Consider the following 16,949-nt stretch of genomic DNA (forward strand, 5'->3'; position numbering starts at 1 on the left):
AACCCCTGTGACATTTCAGCATTTCCTACATGAGACTGCTTGTATTATGTTTAATATTTCTTGTAATGTAGCACAGGTATTATTCCCATGATAGAAAAACATAAGCTACCACTTTATGGTACATCATACATTATGCATGCACATAATATACATTAAAAGTGATTTGACTAAACATGTTCAGCATTATTATTTTACATCCCCTGTTAATAATAGATATAGGAAATACAGCTGGTTCTTCTTAATGCCTTCTCCTTCTCTCTTCATTTTTCCACATGCATATTCACATATTTCTGTGAAAGGAAATCCATCTTGATGCATGATTGGCTTGTTCAGACACTTATGACATTCTTCTCCACTGTATGATCAGGGTAATATGAGCGGTCCCATATTTATAGACCAAAGCAAATAATTTGCTGCCCTGCAATTGCCTCACCTTGCTTTAACTCCGCTGCTCAGGTAGTCCACCGTTCAATGACCATCTGTTATTTTACACCGTCTCTCAGTGAGTTGGATCCTTTACAAACGGGCTCAGTCCCACACTAACCCTCAAGATGCTTCATGGGCCAAAAAGAATAGGATGACTCACACCCACAGCTCTTGTTTAGCTTACCCTGACACTGGGGGTCAAGAATCAGCGTTCACATACATACACTCACACGTAAATAAACACACACACACACACACACACACACACACACACACACACACAGTGTCTTTCACACTAATTAGCTATCAGTGGTGTATCTTTGTGTTAAGCATGGTTGCCTCTAGCTGGTATAATGCGAATTGCCTCTTGAGGATTAAGGGTTTAGAAGAAGAAGAACGCTGTATGAATGTTTACTGCGCTAAAGGGTTGTTCATATCTTTGGCAAAGTGTTGCTGTTTTGTGGCTTTTTGTGTGCCTGTGTTAGAGACAATGCATGATTTTAACCCACAAATTGGCTCCAGAGCAATGCCATGCAATGAGTTAGACAAACCTTCAGTCAGCATTTATAGGCAAGACTCAAGCTGCAGTGGCCTTTTGTGCCACTTGTGGGACATCAAATTCATTTGCTAAGGACTATTAGGAAAGTGTATTTTAATCAGACTAGTGGTCAAAGTTAATAGGAATAGTTTTTTGGGGGGGGGTTTTGGAGTTACTAGTACCTAATATGTAAGGATATCCACAGAGAAGTGTAAGCATTGCTTTTATTTTTTTTATTAAAAATATAGATATAAGACGTTATGTTGCACAACAGAAAATGACTGGTTGCACATAAGTTTATTAACAAACATAAATATCATAAATACAGTGATTCATAATCTAAAACAAAATGCAATTCATGTCTTAGACAAAAGTATTTCATCTCAAATATGAAGAACGGCATACCTCTACAGATCTGACACCAACAATGGCAAGGTACAATCGGCTCATTTTAAGTGAAGCCCGTTTATGCTCCATAGTTTGAGGTTAAAGCTATAAACAATAAAGTGATAAAGCAGCACTATATTGTACAGAGCATGTTTTGTGCTGATGGTAAAAATGCACAACAGAAGGAGTAAACAAAAAAAGAAAGGGAAGGGAGATCTTTGGCGGGCTGGGAAATTATTTCCCGAAGAGCTCCATCATTCTTCTGTTATTCTGCGCTTGCTGAGCCAGCTGTTCCGCCCTGGACATCTCCATCATCTCCCGGAGCAGGTGGAAGGTCAGATCCAGGGATATCGGCGGGTCCTCGGACCTTCTTCCCCTCTCCATTGAGTCATCCCCGCGGTCTCCGAAGCCACTTATGAGCGCCCTGATGTTCCCAACTTTCCCCTGTAAAAGACGCCGCGTCAGTTGGAGTTGCAAAGCTCTGTTGAAGATGGCAGGTGATCCGCCGGGATACATGGACGTTGATGGGAAAGAGTTCGAGTCTCCGTTGCCCAGTCGGATGAAATACTCCTCCCCAAGACGCTCCAGAATGGGGCCGGTCTGCTGCTGCTGCTGCTGCTGGGAGATTTGGGTTTGTAGAGCTGGGACGCGCAGGGTACTGCCAGGGCTCTCAATAGCCCGACATTCGAAGCGCGGTAAGAAGGCAACTAGCAGAATCACGGTGGTACCGAATAAATTGAGCTTCATGTCAGGATTTCAACAGGAATCTGGAAAGAAAATTGCAAGATTGCGTATTATTTAAATGTGGCATGCTCATTTTTCTTGCTGTGGTGTGAGATGTGCCGCGTAAAAAGGCAATTACGCACGTAAAAGAGATATTGCGATAATATAACGGGCAAATTATAACTATTACTGCTGCAGTTTATTTTTATTATTGTAAAATATTTTGTGATTTGGTGCCACCTGTTATTAATAATGGGACTGGATATTGTGAGACTGATCTGCGACGTGGAATATTTACGCGTAAAGACAAAGTGAGAATTGTCTTCTATCATTGCACTTAGTCCATCCCCAAAAAACGCAATCAGGAAAGAAACAGAAAGATGCACCAGCAAAGCCAAAAATCTACTTTGCCATCTGTAAATACATTTTTTTTTTAAATGTTTGCTCTAAAGCACAAAGATCTCTTTAACCAAACCCCCCGGAGTCTGAGGTAGAAATGAGAATGTCTAACACGCCAAAGGAGGGAAAGAGACGAATTAACAATATGGGTAAAATAAATTAAACTTTTCTTACCTTCAGGCTTTAGAGGTGGTCCGGTACTGCCGTGTACGTTGCCAGGTAGTTGGCGAGATGCCGCCCTCCTTCACTTCACTTTGAGGAATCAAGTATATAGTTATTTAAAGGAGAGATGCTGAATGGACTTATATAGCCACCCTCACTATAAGTGTCGCGCTCCAAGCTGAGATTGAGTCTGCGCGTTCTTGCATGGGTGTAACGTGAATGGACGCCTCTGACAAAGTGCTTTAGTTTAGATGAGATGAGTCATATGTGAGTGTGCGCGCGCGTGCACGAGCGTCTACTTCGGGGCTTTCAGAATAGGCCTATAGGTGACACACCTGCCGGCATTTTCACTTGAATTAGTTAGTTGAAAAATAACTGCAGAGGTTTTGGAATCCAAATAGCAAACAATCCGAAGTTTTCAAGTAATATTTAGAAGAGGCAAGTCTAGAATTGTGTTTTTTCTGCTCATCAGTCACTGCTCATTTTCATCATGTGTCTAAAATATCCTCCTTATTTGACAGCAGCATATAGTGACAGCTCTTGGCTGCAAAACTGCAGAAGTTATGTAACATTTTGGCGGTTCATCCAGTGGTTTCAGGTGTGGCAGGTACATTTTAGTGCAATCTTCAGGACTCAGTTTGTCCCTGCATATTGCACCGCAATTATTCCAAAGCAGTTTTCCATCTGCCCTGAGCTGTAATGCAGTGAAAATGCATTTGCAAACACCTCAGGCTGAGAGAGAGAGGTATTGTCTCCCAGTGATTCATTGCTGCTGCTGCACATATATACATCACCAACTCTACCAATCCGTGCCTTGGCCACCTAGCTCCAGAGGGACCCACCGCCAAGCTACACTTTCAAGATGGAGAGTTTAACCCAGCATCAGACAAGCCATTAGAATGTTAAACAGCTTGAATCTTTAACTTATATGTTTCTGTCTGCTTCTCCAGCATTTGTGCAGTACAATCAAACAAACACTAATTCTTCTACAAAGACAGAGGAATTAATCTTTGTTTGTCTTTAAGCAAGATTAAATAAAAAAAAAAACTAAAAAAAACAACCTTTTAGTTGTGCTATGCCATTAAATAAGCACTAATTCTTCCACAAAGTTAGAGGCAGAGGATGTGGATTCGCATTTGGTAAAATATGGTGATGAAAGATGGCCATTTTATACTTACACCTAAACTCAGCATGTGTGTTACAGTAAGTCACCCTTAAAAATGTGATGAAACCCTTCCAATTAATCCTTAACAGTAAGTCCATTTCATTCAGACATTCAGGGCAGGAAAAAGGAAGACTCAAACATATGCAGAGGTTGAGGTGACTTAACAGGTAGTGCACTCAAGTAAAATGAGCCAGTCTGAAAGAGAGCGAGAGCAGGGGGAGAACATTTGATTTTGTAACTGTAGTCATGAAGTGCAAGATGGTTTTTCTTCAGAAAAAAGTGCCAGCTTCCAAATTCATGCATTGCCTGTATGCATTTTACTGGATTAGAAGATAATATGCAAAATTTGTTTTTCCTCTAGCCTCTGCACTTTGTCACTTTTCATGCTCCGTTACTGCTCAAGGGGAAGTGTCAGGTCCCATCATGAGAAACACATGTTGGCTGACACAAATAGAAAACACCGCCACGAGAGAAGGACTGCTTGTGGTCAACTCACGTCACCTCATTTTCAAATCACCATCCCTGGACAGATCACTGGGAGAGAAATCCTCCCCTGCGATGTCACACCGGAAGGTACTCAGGCTTAAATTATTATCTGTTTCCTCAATTAAAGCGAGTCTTTTAGATGATTAGATTAGATAAAACCTGAATGATTTGTCCTGGAAAACTGGGATGTTGCCACCTTTCACGCTGACCTTTTTGTGCAGGTTGGGCATGCAGAATGAATAGATGAAGTTATATTTCCTCAGCACACACTGCAAATTGCCAGCGAAAAAGTATTTTACAGAATCACTGTCATATGAACAAATTCTCTTTGGCAGCAGATTCATTATTTGATCATTTGCCTTTCCAGTACTTCTCAGTGAGCTTTCCCTTCCTGAATAATTGGGCAGCCTTCTCCAGTGGATAGCACCATGTTTTTCCTAACACATCCTTGACGTTCACAAACAAAATTTTAGTAATCAAAGTCACTCTCACTGTTTAAGTGAGTGTGATCGCTGGCACTGCAGAGCCAAGGGAGAGACCACCGCCTGACCTTAAGTCTTGTTGCTCAGGTGTCCTTCTGGTTTATAGTGCAGTGATATAACCTGTTATAAAAACACCTCTAATAGAAGTGAGAGCCTGGCCTTTCATTTTACAAAAAAAAAAAAAAAAGTAAGAAGAGTAAGAAAAAAAAAAAACAATTTTACAGAAATGGCATTTCTTGTTTTACAGTTGACCACAAAATGACACGAAGCTTTCATTCAATCAGCCCACTAGTTATATGGTTAAACATATATGCTTCGATCATGGCCATTTAAGGCTAAGCAGGTCATTTAATTATGCAAGAAGAAATCTGGTAACCTCACAGGTTGAACGTGTGAAGCAAAGTTCTCTGTAACGCACCGAAACCCCCTCGAGGGCCATCTGTCTGTAACAATCTAGCACATGCAGGTCAGAGGCGTCACTGTTGCTCGTTTACATATTGACTGTCAGTCTGGGCACACAGAGAAAGGGGAATAATGCCTGTAAGGATGATTTTGGTAATTATAAAACAACCCATCATTTACAGTATAGTTCCAGTGTTTAGTTCAAATGAGCAAGTAACAACTCTTCTTTAAAGAGAAGGTACATGCAGATTACTTTCTGGGAAGCAAAAAGTTTGAGTTCATATTCTGTGGTTGTAGTGAATAAAGAGCAGAACAATTAGCTTCTAATATTAGTGTCTGCCTACCTTGTTCTTCCTAGAAAATTAAAGATATCGAGTCTTTTTTATGTTTAAACTCCCCTTTTTTCTTTGTTAAATTTCAATTTGTCTAAACAAAAAAGATACAAAACACACTCACTCCTTTAATCTAAAAAGCTAATTTTATAATTGGATTATAGATCAAACATAAAATATTTTATACATCCAATTAAAATGAAAAGTCAGAGGGTTTTGATCACTTTTCTTATTGACAACAAATCAAATGAAAAAAATCAAAATCAATTATCCGCTCGGTTCTCCGTCATTGCCTTTTTCCTCGAGACACTCTGATCCTGTTTGTTCCCATCAAGGCATAAATCTTTTAAAAGATGTCACTGATACATAGCTTCATTATTTTCTTATAAAAGACTCAGTGATTCTCAAGAACAGCTGGGGTCTGTAGTTTTCTGCAAAGGTCATTCAAACAACAGTAAAAGGTGCATTTATTGTTATTTGTGATCGTTGGCAGCACCTGGATTGTGTATGTAGTAAATGCCACTGTGTGTCTTAAGGAGGAAGCGTGTCAAGCATTGCTCTCAGACACGTGGGAATCCAATATATTCGGTGTTTTTAGCAGAACCTATTGTTTTGTACTGTTTTCATGCAGAAAAAGATGAAACTATACTGTAGAATACAATCGAGGTTATCTTCTAACCTGGACACTGGATAATAGTGTCGTATCTTTTTGTGTATAACAAATCAGTCAGATGTGATTGCAGACCAAGGAGGGATTTTTTTTTCTAATACTTTTCATACACATTTACCAGCCACTTTGTTAGGTACACCTGTTCAACTGCTCATTAACACAAATATCTAACCAGCCAATCACATGCCAGGAAATCACTGCTTTTAGGCATGTAGACACAGTCATGATGACCTGCTGAACTTCAAACTGAGTCTGAGACTGAGACTCTGAATGTGGCATAATTGTTAGCGCCAGCCAGGCTGGTCTGTGTATTTCAGAAACTGCTGGTAGACTGGGATTTTCCTTCTCTAAGGTTCACAGAGAAAGGGCTGAACAAGAGAAAATATCCAGTGAGCAGCAGAAATCTACACCAGGTGCCACTCCTGTCAGCTATGAACAGGAAACCAAGGCTACACTTCACACTGGCTCACCAAAATTGGACAATAGCAGACTGGAGAAACATTGCCTGGTCTGATGATGAGTCTCATTTTCTGCTGCAACATTCAGATGATTCTGTCGGGTCAAAATTTGGGGTGAACAACATGAAAGCATGGATCCATGCTGCCTTGTATCAAGAGTTCAGGCTGTTGATGGTGGTGCATTGGAGTGGGGGATCGCTGAGGAATATTTCCAGCACCTTGTTGAATCTGTGCCATGAATACTTAAGGCAATTCTGAAGGCAAAAGGGGTCCAACCTGGTACTGGCAAGGTGTACATGAATGCATATTGATGTGGAAATAAAACTGTGAATGTTTTCATAGACACATCACGTGTTATGGGTTTGTACAATGTTCATGCATCATTCTTTGCTGAAATTTGACTTGACAAGTGATTTCCTGTCATTTTGTCCAGCACTCATGCAGCCAGAATTTGACGACTTATAATTCCCACCTCGCTGTCATAATGTGAACTGAACATGCTGGTTCAGTCCATTCTCTCAGATTAATCCTTAGACTTTGTGTCTGTGAAATGAGACACATTTAGGGGCTTGTCTCTGTTTCCAGAAAGTCCTAAATGTTCTGCTCCTCTGAATGATTTCAAGTTATTATTAGTGAAACTTTATTTGAGTGATACGTGACATACAGTTATAACATTTCACTCAAAGGCATAAGACAGCAAATGTCCAATCTTAGACTGTGATAAAAAGAAGAAGAAGAAGAAGAAGAAAAATCAGTCTCAGGAGAAATCTAGGCCAAAGCCATTCTAGCAAAATTGTAACCCAGTTTTCTTTGCTCTTTGATAATACACTTTGACCATAATTGTCTCTTTGGGGCCACTTAATCTGAACATATATGCTGATGCTGTCGTCCCTGTGTACCCTCATGGCTAAGCTGTGACTCATTTATAATTCATTAATTTTGTCAAAACTTTACGCAGATATAAAGTATTATCAGTGACAGGAATTATAAACTAAATAAATAAATAAAATTCACGCCTTCCTTTCAGAAAGATTGATATACATCAAATGCACTCATGCTGACAGTTATACAGATCAAAGTGACAGAAGACAGCCAGGGAAGAAACATTTCAAACAGCTTTCTTTATTCTAAACTTGGACTGTCTCTGAGCGCTAACGACCTTAAAAGCTCTCTCCTTCCTTTCAACACATCTATCCTCACTCCATGTAACAATCAGAGGCATAAAGGCTGAAATGGTTGAGCAGGTTTCTTCCTGTCTTTGTGAATGTCCGTCACATTGTTCTGTCTCACAGCGATCAGTGGTTAGCGCAAATATCTTTATGTAAGGGCATTTTATCTGGGTTATGATCAAAAGGAAGTTCATCAGAGACAGCTAGTTGCCAATATGTGGATTAAAATGGTCGTAACTGCTGTTATACGCCTCTAATATTTTTCTTATATAATATTTTTAGTGTCTGTGGCAATGTTTTATACTCTGTTGAAAAGAGGCCATCAGTTTCAGAAACTGCAGGGTCTATTTATGTCAAATGGAGGGCTAATGAGAGAAAAACTGTCAGTGTATAGAAGCAGTGTGGTCTTTTCTCCCTTGCTTTAACCAAGCATGCTTGCTGCAACTTCTATCTTTTTTTTGTTTGTTTGTTTATTTCTGTTTTTCTAAACTAAACAGCAAAAGCCCAGTTACTAAAAAAAAAAAAAAAAAAAAAAACCTTGCATCTAAATAAAACTAGAAGTCAATGAGCCTATATTTATTTGAAAATGATTTATTTATTTAGACCTGCTGAAACTTCTCACAATTAAATGGATTAATTGGCAACACTGCGTAACATGTTTGGGTATTTAAAAAATCATTTTCAGAAGTAAACAAGTGTGTGTGTGTGTGTGGGGGGGGGGGGGGGGGTGCAAAACAGTAAAGATTAAATAACACCATTGTCCTCTTTGAGCCTGGTGGCATTTGAAATAACTGAACTGAGGCAGACTGGATAAAGCACAGATCAAAATCCAGAGCCCATAATGCATTAATGCACGTGGCATGGGTAGCATCAATCTATGATGGCATCAAGGCAAAACATATTACTGGGGAGCTCCTGCTTATTTCAGCAAGAAAATGGCAAACTACATTTTGCAAGTATAGCTCCAAGAGTCCAGGTGCTAAAGGGCCGTGCCAGGTGTCCAGACCTGTCACCATTTAAAAATATTTGGCACATTATGAAACAAAAACACATGACAAAGGGCACCCTGTTACTACTGCTGCGGAGCTGAAAGTCCTATATTAATTAAGACACATTTTACTTTCAAAACTGCAGTAAAGTTCCCAAACACAGTCAACATGTTGCTGGCATCAACTTCATTAAATTTACTCCCAAAGTTCCCAGTTTCTAGGAGAGCCTTGTCCACTTTTATGTGCACTATATTGCCAAAAGTATTCATCCACCCATCCAAATCATTGAATCAATCAGTCAATCACTACAGACTTCTAAATTTCATGTGGCCTTCAGATTAGCTAAAGAGCTCAAGCCTTACATCACCAAGCACAATGCAAAGCATCGGATGCAGTGGTGTAAAGCACGTCGCCACTGGACTCTAGAGCAGTGGAGACGTGTTCTCTGGAGTGATGAATCATGCTTCTCCATCTGGCAATCTGATGAACAAGTCTAGATTTGGTGGTTCCCAGGAGAATGGCACTTGTCTGACTGCATTGTGCCAAGTGTAAAGTTTGGTGGAGGGGGGATTATGGTGTGGGGTTGTTTTTCAGGAGTTGGTCTCAGCTTCTTAGTTCCCATGAAAGGAACTCTTAATGCTTCAGCATACCAAGACATTTTGGACAATTTCATGCTTCCAACTTTGTGGGAACAGTTTGGGGATGGCCCCTTCCTGTTCCAACATGACTGCGCACCAGTGCACAAAGCAAGGTCCATAAAGGCATGGATGAGCGAAGTTGGTGTGGAAGAACTTGACTGGCCTGCACAGAATCCTGACTTCATCCTAATAGAACACCTTTGGGATGAACTAGAGTGGAGACTGTGAGCCAGGCCTTCTCGTTCAGCATCAGTGTCTGACCTCACAAATGTGCTTCTGCAAGAATGGTCAAAAATTCCCATAAACACACTCCTAAAACTTGTGGAAAGCCTTTCCAAAAGAGAAGAGAGCTGTTATAGCTGCAAAGTGTGAGCTGATATCATATTAAACCCTATGGATTAAGAATGGGATATCACTCAAGTTCATGTGTGTGTGAAGGCAGTTGAGCAAATACTTTTGGCAATATAGCGTATAAGTGTGTGTGTGTGTGTGTGTGTGTGTGTACTGACAGAGGGTATCCAACAGCTCTTCACGGCTCTTCATGCCATGTGCACAAACTGAGTCTTCTCAGATGATCACACTGTTCATTTGCCCCATAGCACGCATAACGACTGTCCTCCATCACCCAAGCCAGTGAAGATGAAGTGAAATCAGCTATGAGGTGCATTTCTATTTTTCAGGATGTGACTATTCTAATGAGGAAAAAAATGATGGAGCAGCAAATTGGGTCAAAAAATATTTTGAGACCCTTGTGCAGAAAAGGAACTATACCACAAAAAAAAAAAAAAAACCACAGTCTTGATTTTGTTGTTTATCACATTAGAGGATCATTAGGAGAGTGTCTGTCAAATAAAGACATTCTGTACATCCACACGTTTTACCCCAGAGCAAAACTGAGTGACTCATCCTTTGCGTTCTTTTTGTTTTCTGTTTTACTTAAGATCAGAAGATGGCTGAGATTTTTCTACTGTAAATTGGGAAGAATTCCTCTTCCCTAATTGTTTGTGTAGGTGTCAATATTCCCTCTTTGGCTTCTCTCTGAACATTAGTGAGGAGTTAACAGGCACTGATCACACAGTGGCAGCAGGCCAAAATAAAAAATGAGACAATCACACCAGACAGGAGCACTCGGGGAAAAGGAAACCAAAAGCTATTCATCCTTTCTTCGCAGAAACCCGAGCAAAACGCGATTCTGGTTGGCACAAAAATGAACTCAGAAAGAATAAGCTAAACATAAGAAATGCAAAGAGCTTTTGCTACAGTACAGTAAGTAATAATTTTTTTTAAATATAGTTAAATTTAGTTAATAATGTATTGTTATGTTGAGAGCATTAACTGTGACAGAGAATCACTGCTGGCGTGAACCTTGTTCTTTGCGATTAATTCGATTGAGTGGCTGTAATTTAAAAGCTTCCAGAGCCTCCACATCAATCCGCTGAACTAGTCGAATAAAACTAATGTAATGAATCAATCAGCAGAGATACACACATTAATCTGAAGCTCTCCTCTGTCAGAAACCTCTCAACACCAAGCTTAACCCTCCAGAGAAGAGGAAAGAGTGAATGTCCGGTACACAGAAAACAGTGGAGGGAGATACAGGCAGGTGGTTCGACACTGAAGCTAGTCTTGTCTAGTAAATTCATCACTGTGAGTGATTGGACAACACCGTGGTGACATCATTTCTTGGTATGAACAACGCCAAAACAGCTGACGGACAGAGGAGACGTGCCAGGAACTGTGCTGTCCTTCACTGTTCCCTCCTTGATGCAGTAGTGATGGGCGGTCATCCAAACATTTAGCAATACTGAGGATCTGATGTAACTGTCCCCCGGTGCTGTTAATGCAGAAAGAAAACACCCTTTGACGTAGAAAGCACATAGACATAAGTACGTCATTATGGGCAGTGTGGGGCCACAACCAGTGCCTGATCACATTTCAAAACAAGCTCAGCCACACCAGTATTTTTACTAGTTTAAAAACAGTTACTATCATTATGTGTTAATGGAGAAATCTTTAATATTCTGAGAAAAAAAAACAGCCAGATATCAGTGCTAAACCCAGTCACAATGTTCCCAAAGAATAAATATCATCTTAAGCATTGATTAAAGGGAGAAAAAAGTTACCTATAAATGGACTCAATGCTCACTCTTTTTATTTCACTCTTTTTTTGCTAAGTTCAGCTGGCCACCTGCTGGTGTTGACTTCACATGGTAGCTCAATTCACATGGCAGCAACTCACTGCATTTAGGCATGCAGACATAGCAAAGATGACCTGCTGAAGTTCAAACTGAGCATCAGAATGGGGAAGAAAGGTGATTTTGAATGTAGCATGATTGTTGATATTTCATAAACTACTATAGTGATGCTCTATAAAGTTAGTTTCATTTAGAGCTCAATGTCCTGACAAAGGTTAAAAATAGTTAATGTGAGCTTAACTGTTGTTGTAGCCTCTTGTTATGCAGCCAAGTGTACTGACCTTGTGAAAACCTTTGAATCTTGATGTATTTCAGCACTGCTGTGTCTGAACCCAGCGACCACCTGAGCTTTTCATTTTCTTCTCTACATATATCGACTGAGTTTATCCATCATCGCTGCTTCAGCTGCTTTGGCAGATCTTAAGATACCCTGCTGATGATGAGCTGATGCTCCAGTCAGTGGCCCGTTTAATTTTGCTGCATACAAACTAAACTGTGACAAAAGCTAGACCTCTGCAGTCCTGTTGTGTGGGGTTGTGTTGTCTGTTGGATTTTCTCCAGCTCCTTTTTCTTACTGCCTTTTCTGAGGGTCTATTTTTGCTACTAGACTTTCTACTTTTGGCCTGTTTTACCATCAAGTTTTGAACTTTTGAAGCCTTTGTTAGAATTAAATAGCTCTATCTGTAGATTTAACACTTGAATCTTTGCTGGCTGACATCGGCCGCTGTATGTGTAAGCTGCTTATGACATCTTGCCTCAACCTCCAAATCTGCTCTTTGTTGCATGATTCACATTATACATCATCCTAATCTTTAAAAAAGCCTATTCAGTATCGCCAAACTTGTATCTTTGCCATGCAAAATACCTTAGAGTTCAATTTAATAGTCATCCTTCTGTAAATTTCCACTCCCAGTCAAACAGCACCATAATAACTGTTTTTGGTGTAACCTGGAAATGTAATTTTTAGATGCACTTTTGGATCTTTACCTTCAGTCTACACTCAGAGGCCACTAATGAAGTGGCTTCTGAGCATAGACTGAAGGTACACCTGCTCAAATGCTTGTTAATGCAAATATCTAATCAGTCAAACTGAGCATCATAATGGGGAAGACAGGTGATTTAAGTGACTTCAAGTGTGACGTGGTTGTTGGAGCCAGACAGGCTGGTTTGACTATTTCAGAAACTGTTGATTTACTGGGATTTTCCTTCATGACCATCTCCACTATAGAGAATGGTCTGAAAAAGAGAAAATATCCAGTGAGTGGCAGTTCTCTGAGAGAAAATGCCTTGTTGATGTCAGAAGTCAGAGGAGAATGGTCAAACTGCTTCAAGCTGATAGGGAGCAAACAGTAATTCAAATAACCATTTGTTACAACCGAAGTATGCAGAAGAGTATCTCTGAAAGCACAATACATCTAACTCGAAGCAAGTGGGTTACAGCAGCAGAAGACCACACTGGGTGCCACTCCTGCCTCCTAAGAACAGGATACTGAGGCAGTCATTTGCACAGCTCACCAAAACTGGACAACAGAAGACTGGGAAAACATTGGCTGGTCTGATGAGGCTCGATTTCTGCTGCAACATTTGGATAGTAGGGTCAGAATTTGGTGTAAACAGTATGAAAGCATGGATCCACCCAGCCTGTTATCAACAGTTCAAGCCACTGGTGGTGTAATGGTGTGGAGGACATTTTCTTGGCCCCTTAGTACCACCTGAGCATCTTTAAACACCATAGCCTACCTGAGTGTTGCTGCTGACCATCCTGTTATGACCACAGGTTACCTGTGTTCTGATGGCTGCTTCCAGCAGTTCTCTGTACTCAAATGGCCTCCACAGACACCAGATCTAAATCCAGTACAGCACCTTTGGGATGTGGTGGAACGTGAGATTCTCATCATGAATGTGCAGCTGACAAATCCACAGCAACTGTGTGATGCTGTCATGTCAATATGAACCAAAATCTCTGAGGAATGTTTCCAGCACCTTGTTGAATCAGTGCCATGAAGAAATAAGGCAGATCTGAAGGCAAAAGGAGGTCCAATCTGGTACTAGAAAGGTGTACTTAATGAAGTGGCAGGTGCGAGTATCATGTAGCAAAGACAAAGTAGTAACCAAGTGTTTGTTCTTTGTTTTTTAAATCAAATTAAAATTGTTCCTCTCACGGCGCAATTATTTTTGCTACTGTGACAAAGTCTTCCTTTGATTACTTTGTACAAAGTGGAGTTGGCTATCATTTGGCTGACAGTGACAATGTTTCCTTAATGAGATGACTTGAAAATAAAAATAATATATGTCACATGGAGTAAAGGTGAAGTTTATCCCTGTGCAGCCAGCAATTTAAATTGGCTTTCCTCGCAATTAAATCACAGTGTCTTTAAAAACTCGCTAAGTGCTCTGTGATGGGAGTTTTTCTCTGCTGCACGACTAAAAAAAAAAAAAAATCATTCACAGGTCATTATATTTGAGTACCTGCATTTTCATATCTAATTATTGTTTCCACTTTTACTAATCAGCAGTGCTTGTATGAGTACTTTGCCTCGCGGTTAAGGTTTGCGTTAACATATTTATCTCGGTGCAAAACTGTTTTATTCCCAGCTAAATTAGACAGGATGTGGTGAGCAAATATTCATTGATCATAGCTGGAAGGCTACACTCAAGCAGTCCAAGAACTTTCTATTTGATTACTGAATTGTCCTGTGACCAATGATTTGTAATTAGGGTGTTTTCTTTTTCCCCCTCCCGATGTGTCCAGCTCACTGGGCTGTGCATACAACTCCCACACAGGCGATTGTCAACTCCGGTGGGCTTCCCCAAGCTCCTTGACCCCCTCTCAACATCAGTGAGAGTGAATTTCATTACCTGCAGTTATGTAAACATTAATTAGATGAGGGGTTTGGATACTGGCACAAAACCAATCTTTCCTTCTGCACTTTGCTGGAAGCCATCACTCTCCACGATGCTCAGGTTTGTTGTTTTGGCACCGATGTGCATGTGTGTACGCATTTTTTCTGTCTGCTTTACATGAATAAACTTACAGTACAAAACGCAACTAAACATGTGCACCCATCTGCCTGATTGAGCTGTGTGATATAACACTGAGCCTCAGGGTGGATGTAGTTTAGTTTAACTTGGGTTGGCAATGACTTTCAAACAGGGCAGAAGAATCAGGAGCCTAACTAACCACAAGTAGGCTGTGCATAGCCTGAGGTGATTCACACAATTGCAGTCAAGATGTTGCTTTGTTTCACCCCTACACCCTGCCTCCAAGAGCATGTAAAGGATCAGAAAATGGATTCGGCATCTGTTATCCATTCTAAATAGTCTCCAACACTGAATCATCATGTTTTATTTGGAAGTACATATGGAGTCGACGCCTCAAGGCTGTCACTCTGCATTACCGGCGACCGACGCCACGTATGCAGGCAAGAGTAAAACAAGCTGTAGTGTAAATTATCCAGAAATCCCTGCTCTGGAGGAAAAAAACCTCAAAATAAACCCAAGAACCAGCACAGCAGTTAGTTTCGATTTGAGGCGCTTCTTCGTGGAAGGACGCAGAGTAGAAAAGTCAATGTGTGTATGTGTGTGTGTGTGTTATGTATTCTCATTAGGGTGTTTGTAGAGACAGCATATAATGGAAATGAAAGACCCTCTCAAAAAGAATTGCTGACTTTGGCCATTTTGATCACAGCTCATTATAACAGGTCTCTCCACTTCCTGCTGAATCTAAGATGCCAATAGAACAGCAGGAATCCCGCCTTTCAAAAACCACAATCGCGCATCTATCCACTGAGCATGAGCAAGTGTGGACAAAATAAGAGAAACACCAAATGATATCAAGCACCTGGGGGGGGGTTGCTTTGAAAACAGATCCGAGCCTTCTTTAGATGCTGCCACAGTCTGAAACTGTGTTCATTCAATAGAAAAAATTCCCCCTTTGAAGGATAACTGAGGTGGAAATCTGCTTTGCACGCTGAGATCCAAAACTCCTCATAAAGGTTCATTCATGTTCAGATCTTTTCATTGCTCAAGGGCTCAGAATCTGAGCTCGGTACGCCAGGTTTCTCGTCTTTGTGCATAGGCGTTATATAAAACTGGTTTCTGAAAGCCAGCCCCACCATACATTCAAGCTTTGTATGCTGAAGGTCACAAACTACAGTTTTCTTGGGAATGAGTGACAGAGGTGCCGGCTCAATTTAGTGGTCTTATTTGAGGCGGCACACTGGAGGCACTTAAGCACAACAAAGTGTCCATTTATGGCCAGTGCTCTGCTTTGCTGATGCACTTTGTCCACTTTGGGCACTTGCTGTTGTGATTTCTGGAAGTCTGGTTGCCTCACATCATGTGGCTAACATACAATCAACAATTTAACAATAATGATGCTTAAAATTAAATGCTAAATGTGATTTTTGAGCTTTCTAAACCTGTAGACACCTTGTGAAACTCTTCCAAATTGCTTCACTTTACTCAAACTCCAGGGCATGGAGGGGAAAAAAGCAGAGATTAAATTTACATTTCAAAGGGAGCATACCAAGGCTTGAGGGTCCTTGCATAGATGTATGTGATCCATATTATTTATAGCTCAGGAATGTCCCCTGGGATCCTGGTGCTTCTCCACATCTGTCAGGCCACAAACGAGGACAGTTAGGTGAATGTAGCTTGCGATGAGTGAGTCAAAGGGTTGCACAGTGTGTGACCAACATTTAATATGGACAATCATTTCCTCAAAGCTTCTGTGCTCCTAAGCTACACTTTATGTGTGTGAATGGCCGTCGTCCCCACAAAGTAGGTTTTATCAGTAGTAGATTTGGTGCGTTAGCACTCCAAATGAGCAACAGTTAACTCTTGAAAAATAAATCTCACACACACAATTGAAATATGACAAAACTGGCATTGTGGGGACAACATGAAGGCACATCAACAAAGGCAACTATGTTAGTGTTAACACTGCAATCTATTAAAAAAAATGTCACAAACACCAGTTTGCTAACAGTCTAACATCTGATATCAACAGGTTCTTGGTCTCTGCAAATACCTTTTCATCTAGTGAAGGACATTCTGATTTCTGTTGAAGGTATTCACTCATCCCTTCAGTCCTTTCATGCAGTTGGTCAGTCATCATTGCCTAGAAATAGATCATCATAAACAAAGAAACTTTGTCTCAGTATATTATTGGAGACCTTAAAAAAGCTATACTGAAAAGAGGTCAACAAAAGCAACGATTTCCTGCCATCTCCCCAAAACCCCATCCCCATAGAGACGGTGCCTGCTCCCAGACCACCAAAAACAAACCTAAAATCAGCAAAAAAGTATTTCAGCATGAAAATTCAA

At 40.5% G+C, this 16,949-nt stretch overlaps 1 protein-coding gene across 1 annotated transcript; it reads right to left on the minus strand.

Moving 5' to 3' along the window:
• Positions 1 to 1,244: 1,244 nt before the first annotated feature.
• Positions 1,245 to 2,840, minus strand: crhb (corticotropin releasing hormone b). The gene is made up of 2 exons (XM_030757030.1): positions 2,648 to 2,840; positions 1,245 to 2,118 (listed from the first exon to the last, which is right to left on the minus strand). Exon 2 carries the CDS (start codon positions 2,096 to 2,098, stop codon positions 1,586 to 1,588), a length of 513 nt encoding a protein of 170 aa, XP_030612890.1. The 5' UTR covers positions 2,099 to 2,118; positions 2,648 to 2,840; the 3' UTR covers positions 1,245 to 1,585.
• Between the last annotated feature and the right edge of the window lie 14,109 nt (positions 2,841 to 16,949).

This window comes from Archocentrus centrarchus, chromosome 20, assembly GCF_007364275.1.
Source record: "Archocentrus centrarchus isolate MPI-CPG fArcCen1 chromosome 20, fArcCen1, whole genome shotgun sequence".
In the NCBI taxonomy this organism is placed as follows: Eukaryota; Metazoa; Chordata; class Actinopteri; order Cichliformes; family Cichlidae; genus Archocentrus; species Archocentrus centrarchus.

Coding starts and splice junctions, on each gene's coding strand:
- crhb (XM_030757030.1), bottom strand. CDS start 2,098: ATGAAGCTCAATTTATTCGGTACCACCGTGATTCTGCTAGTTGCCTTC.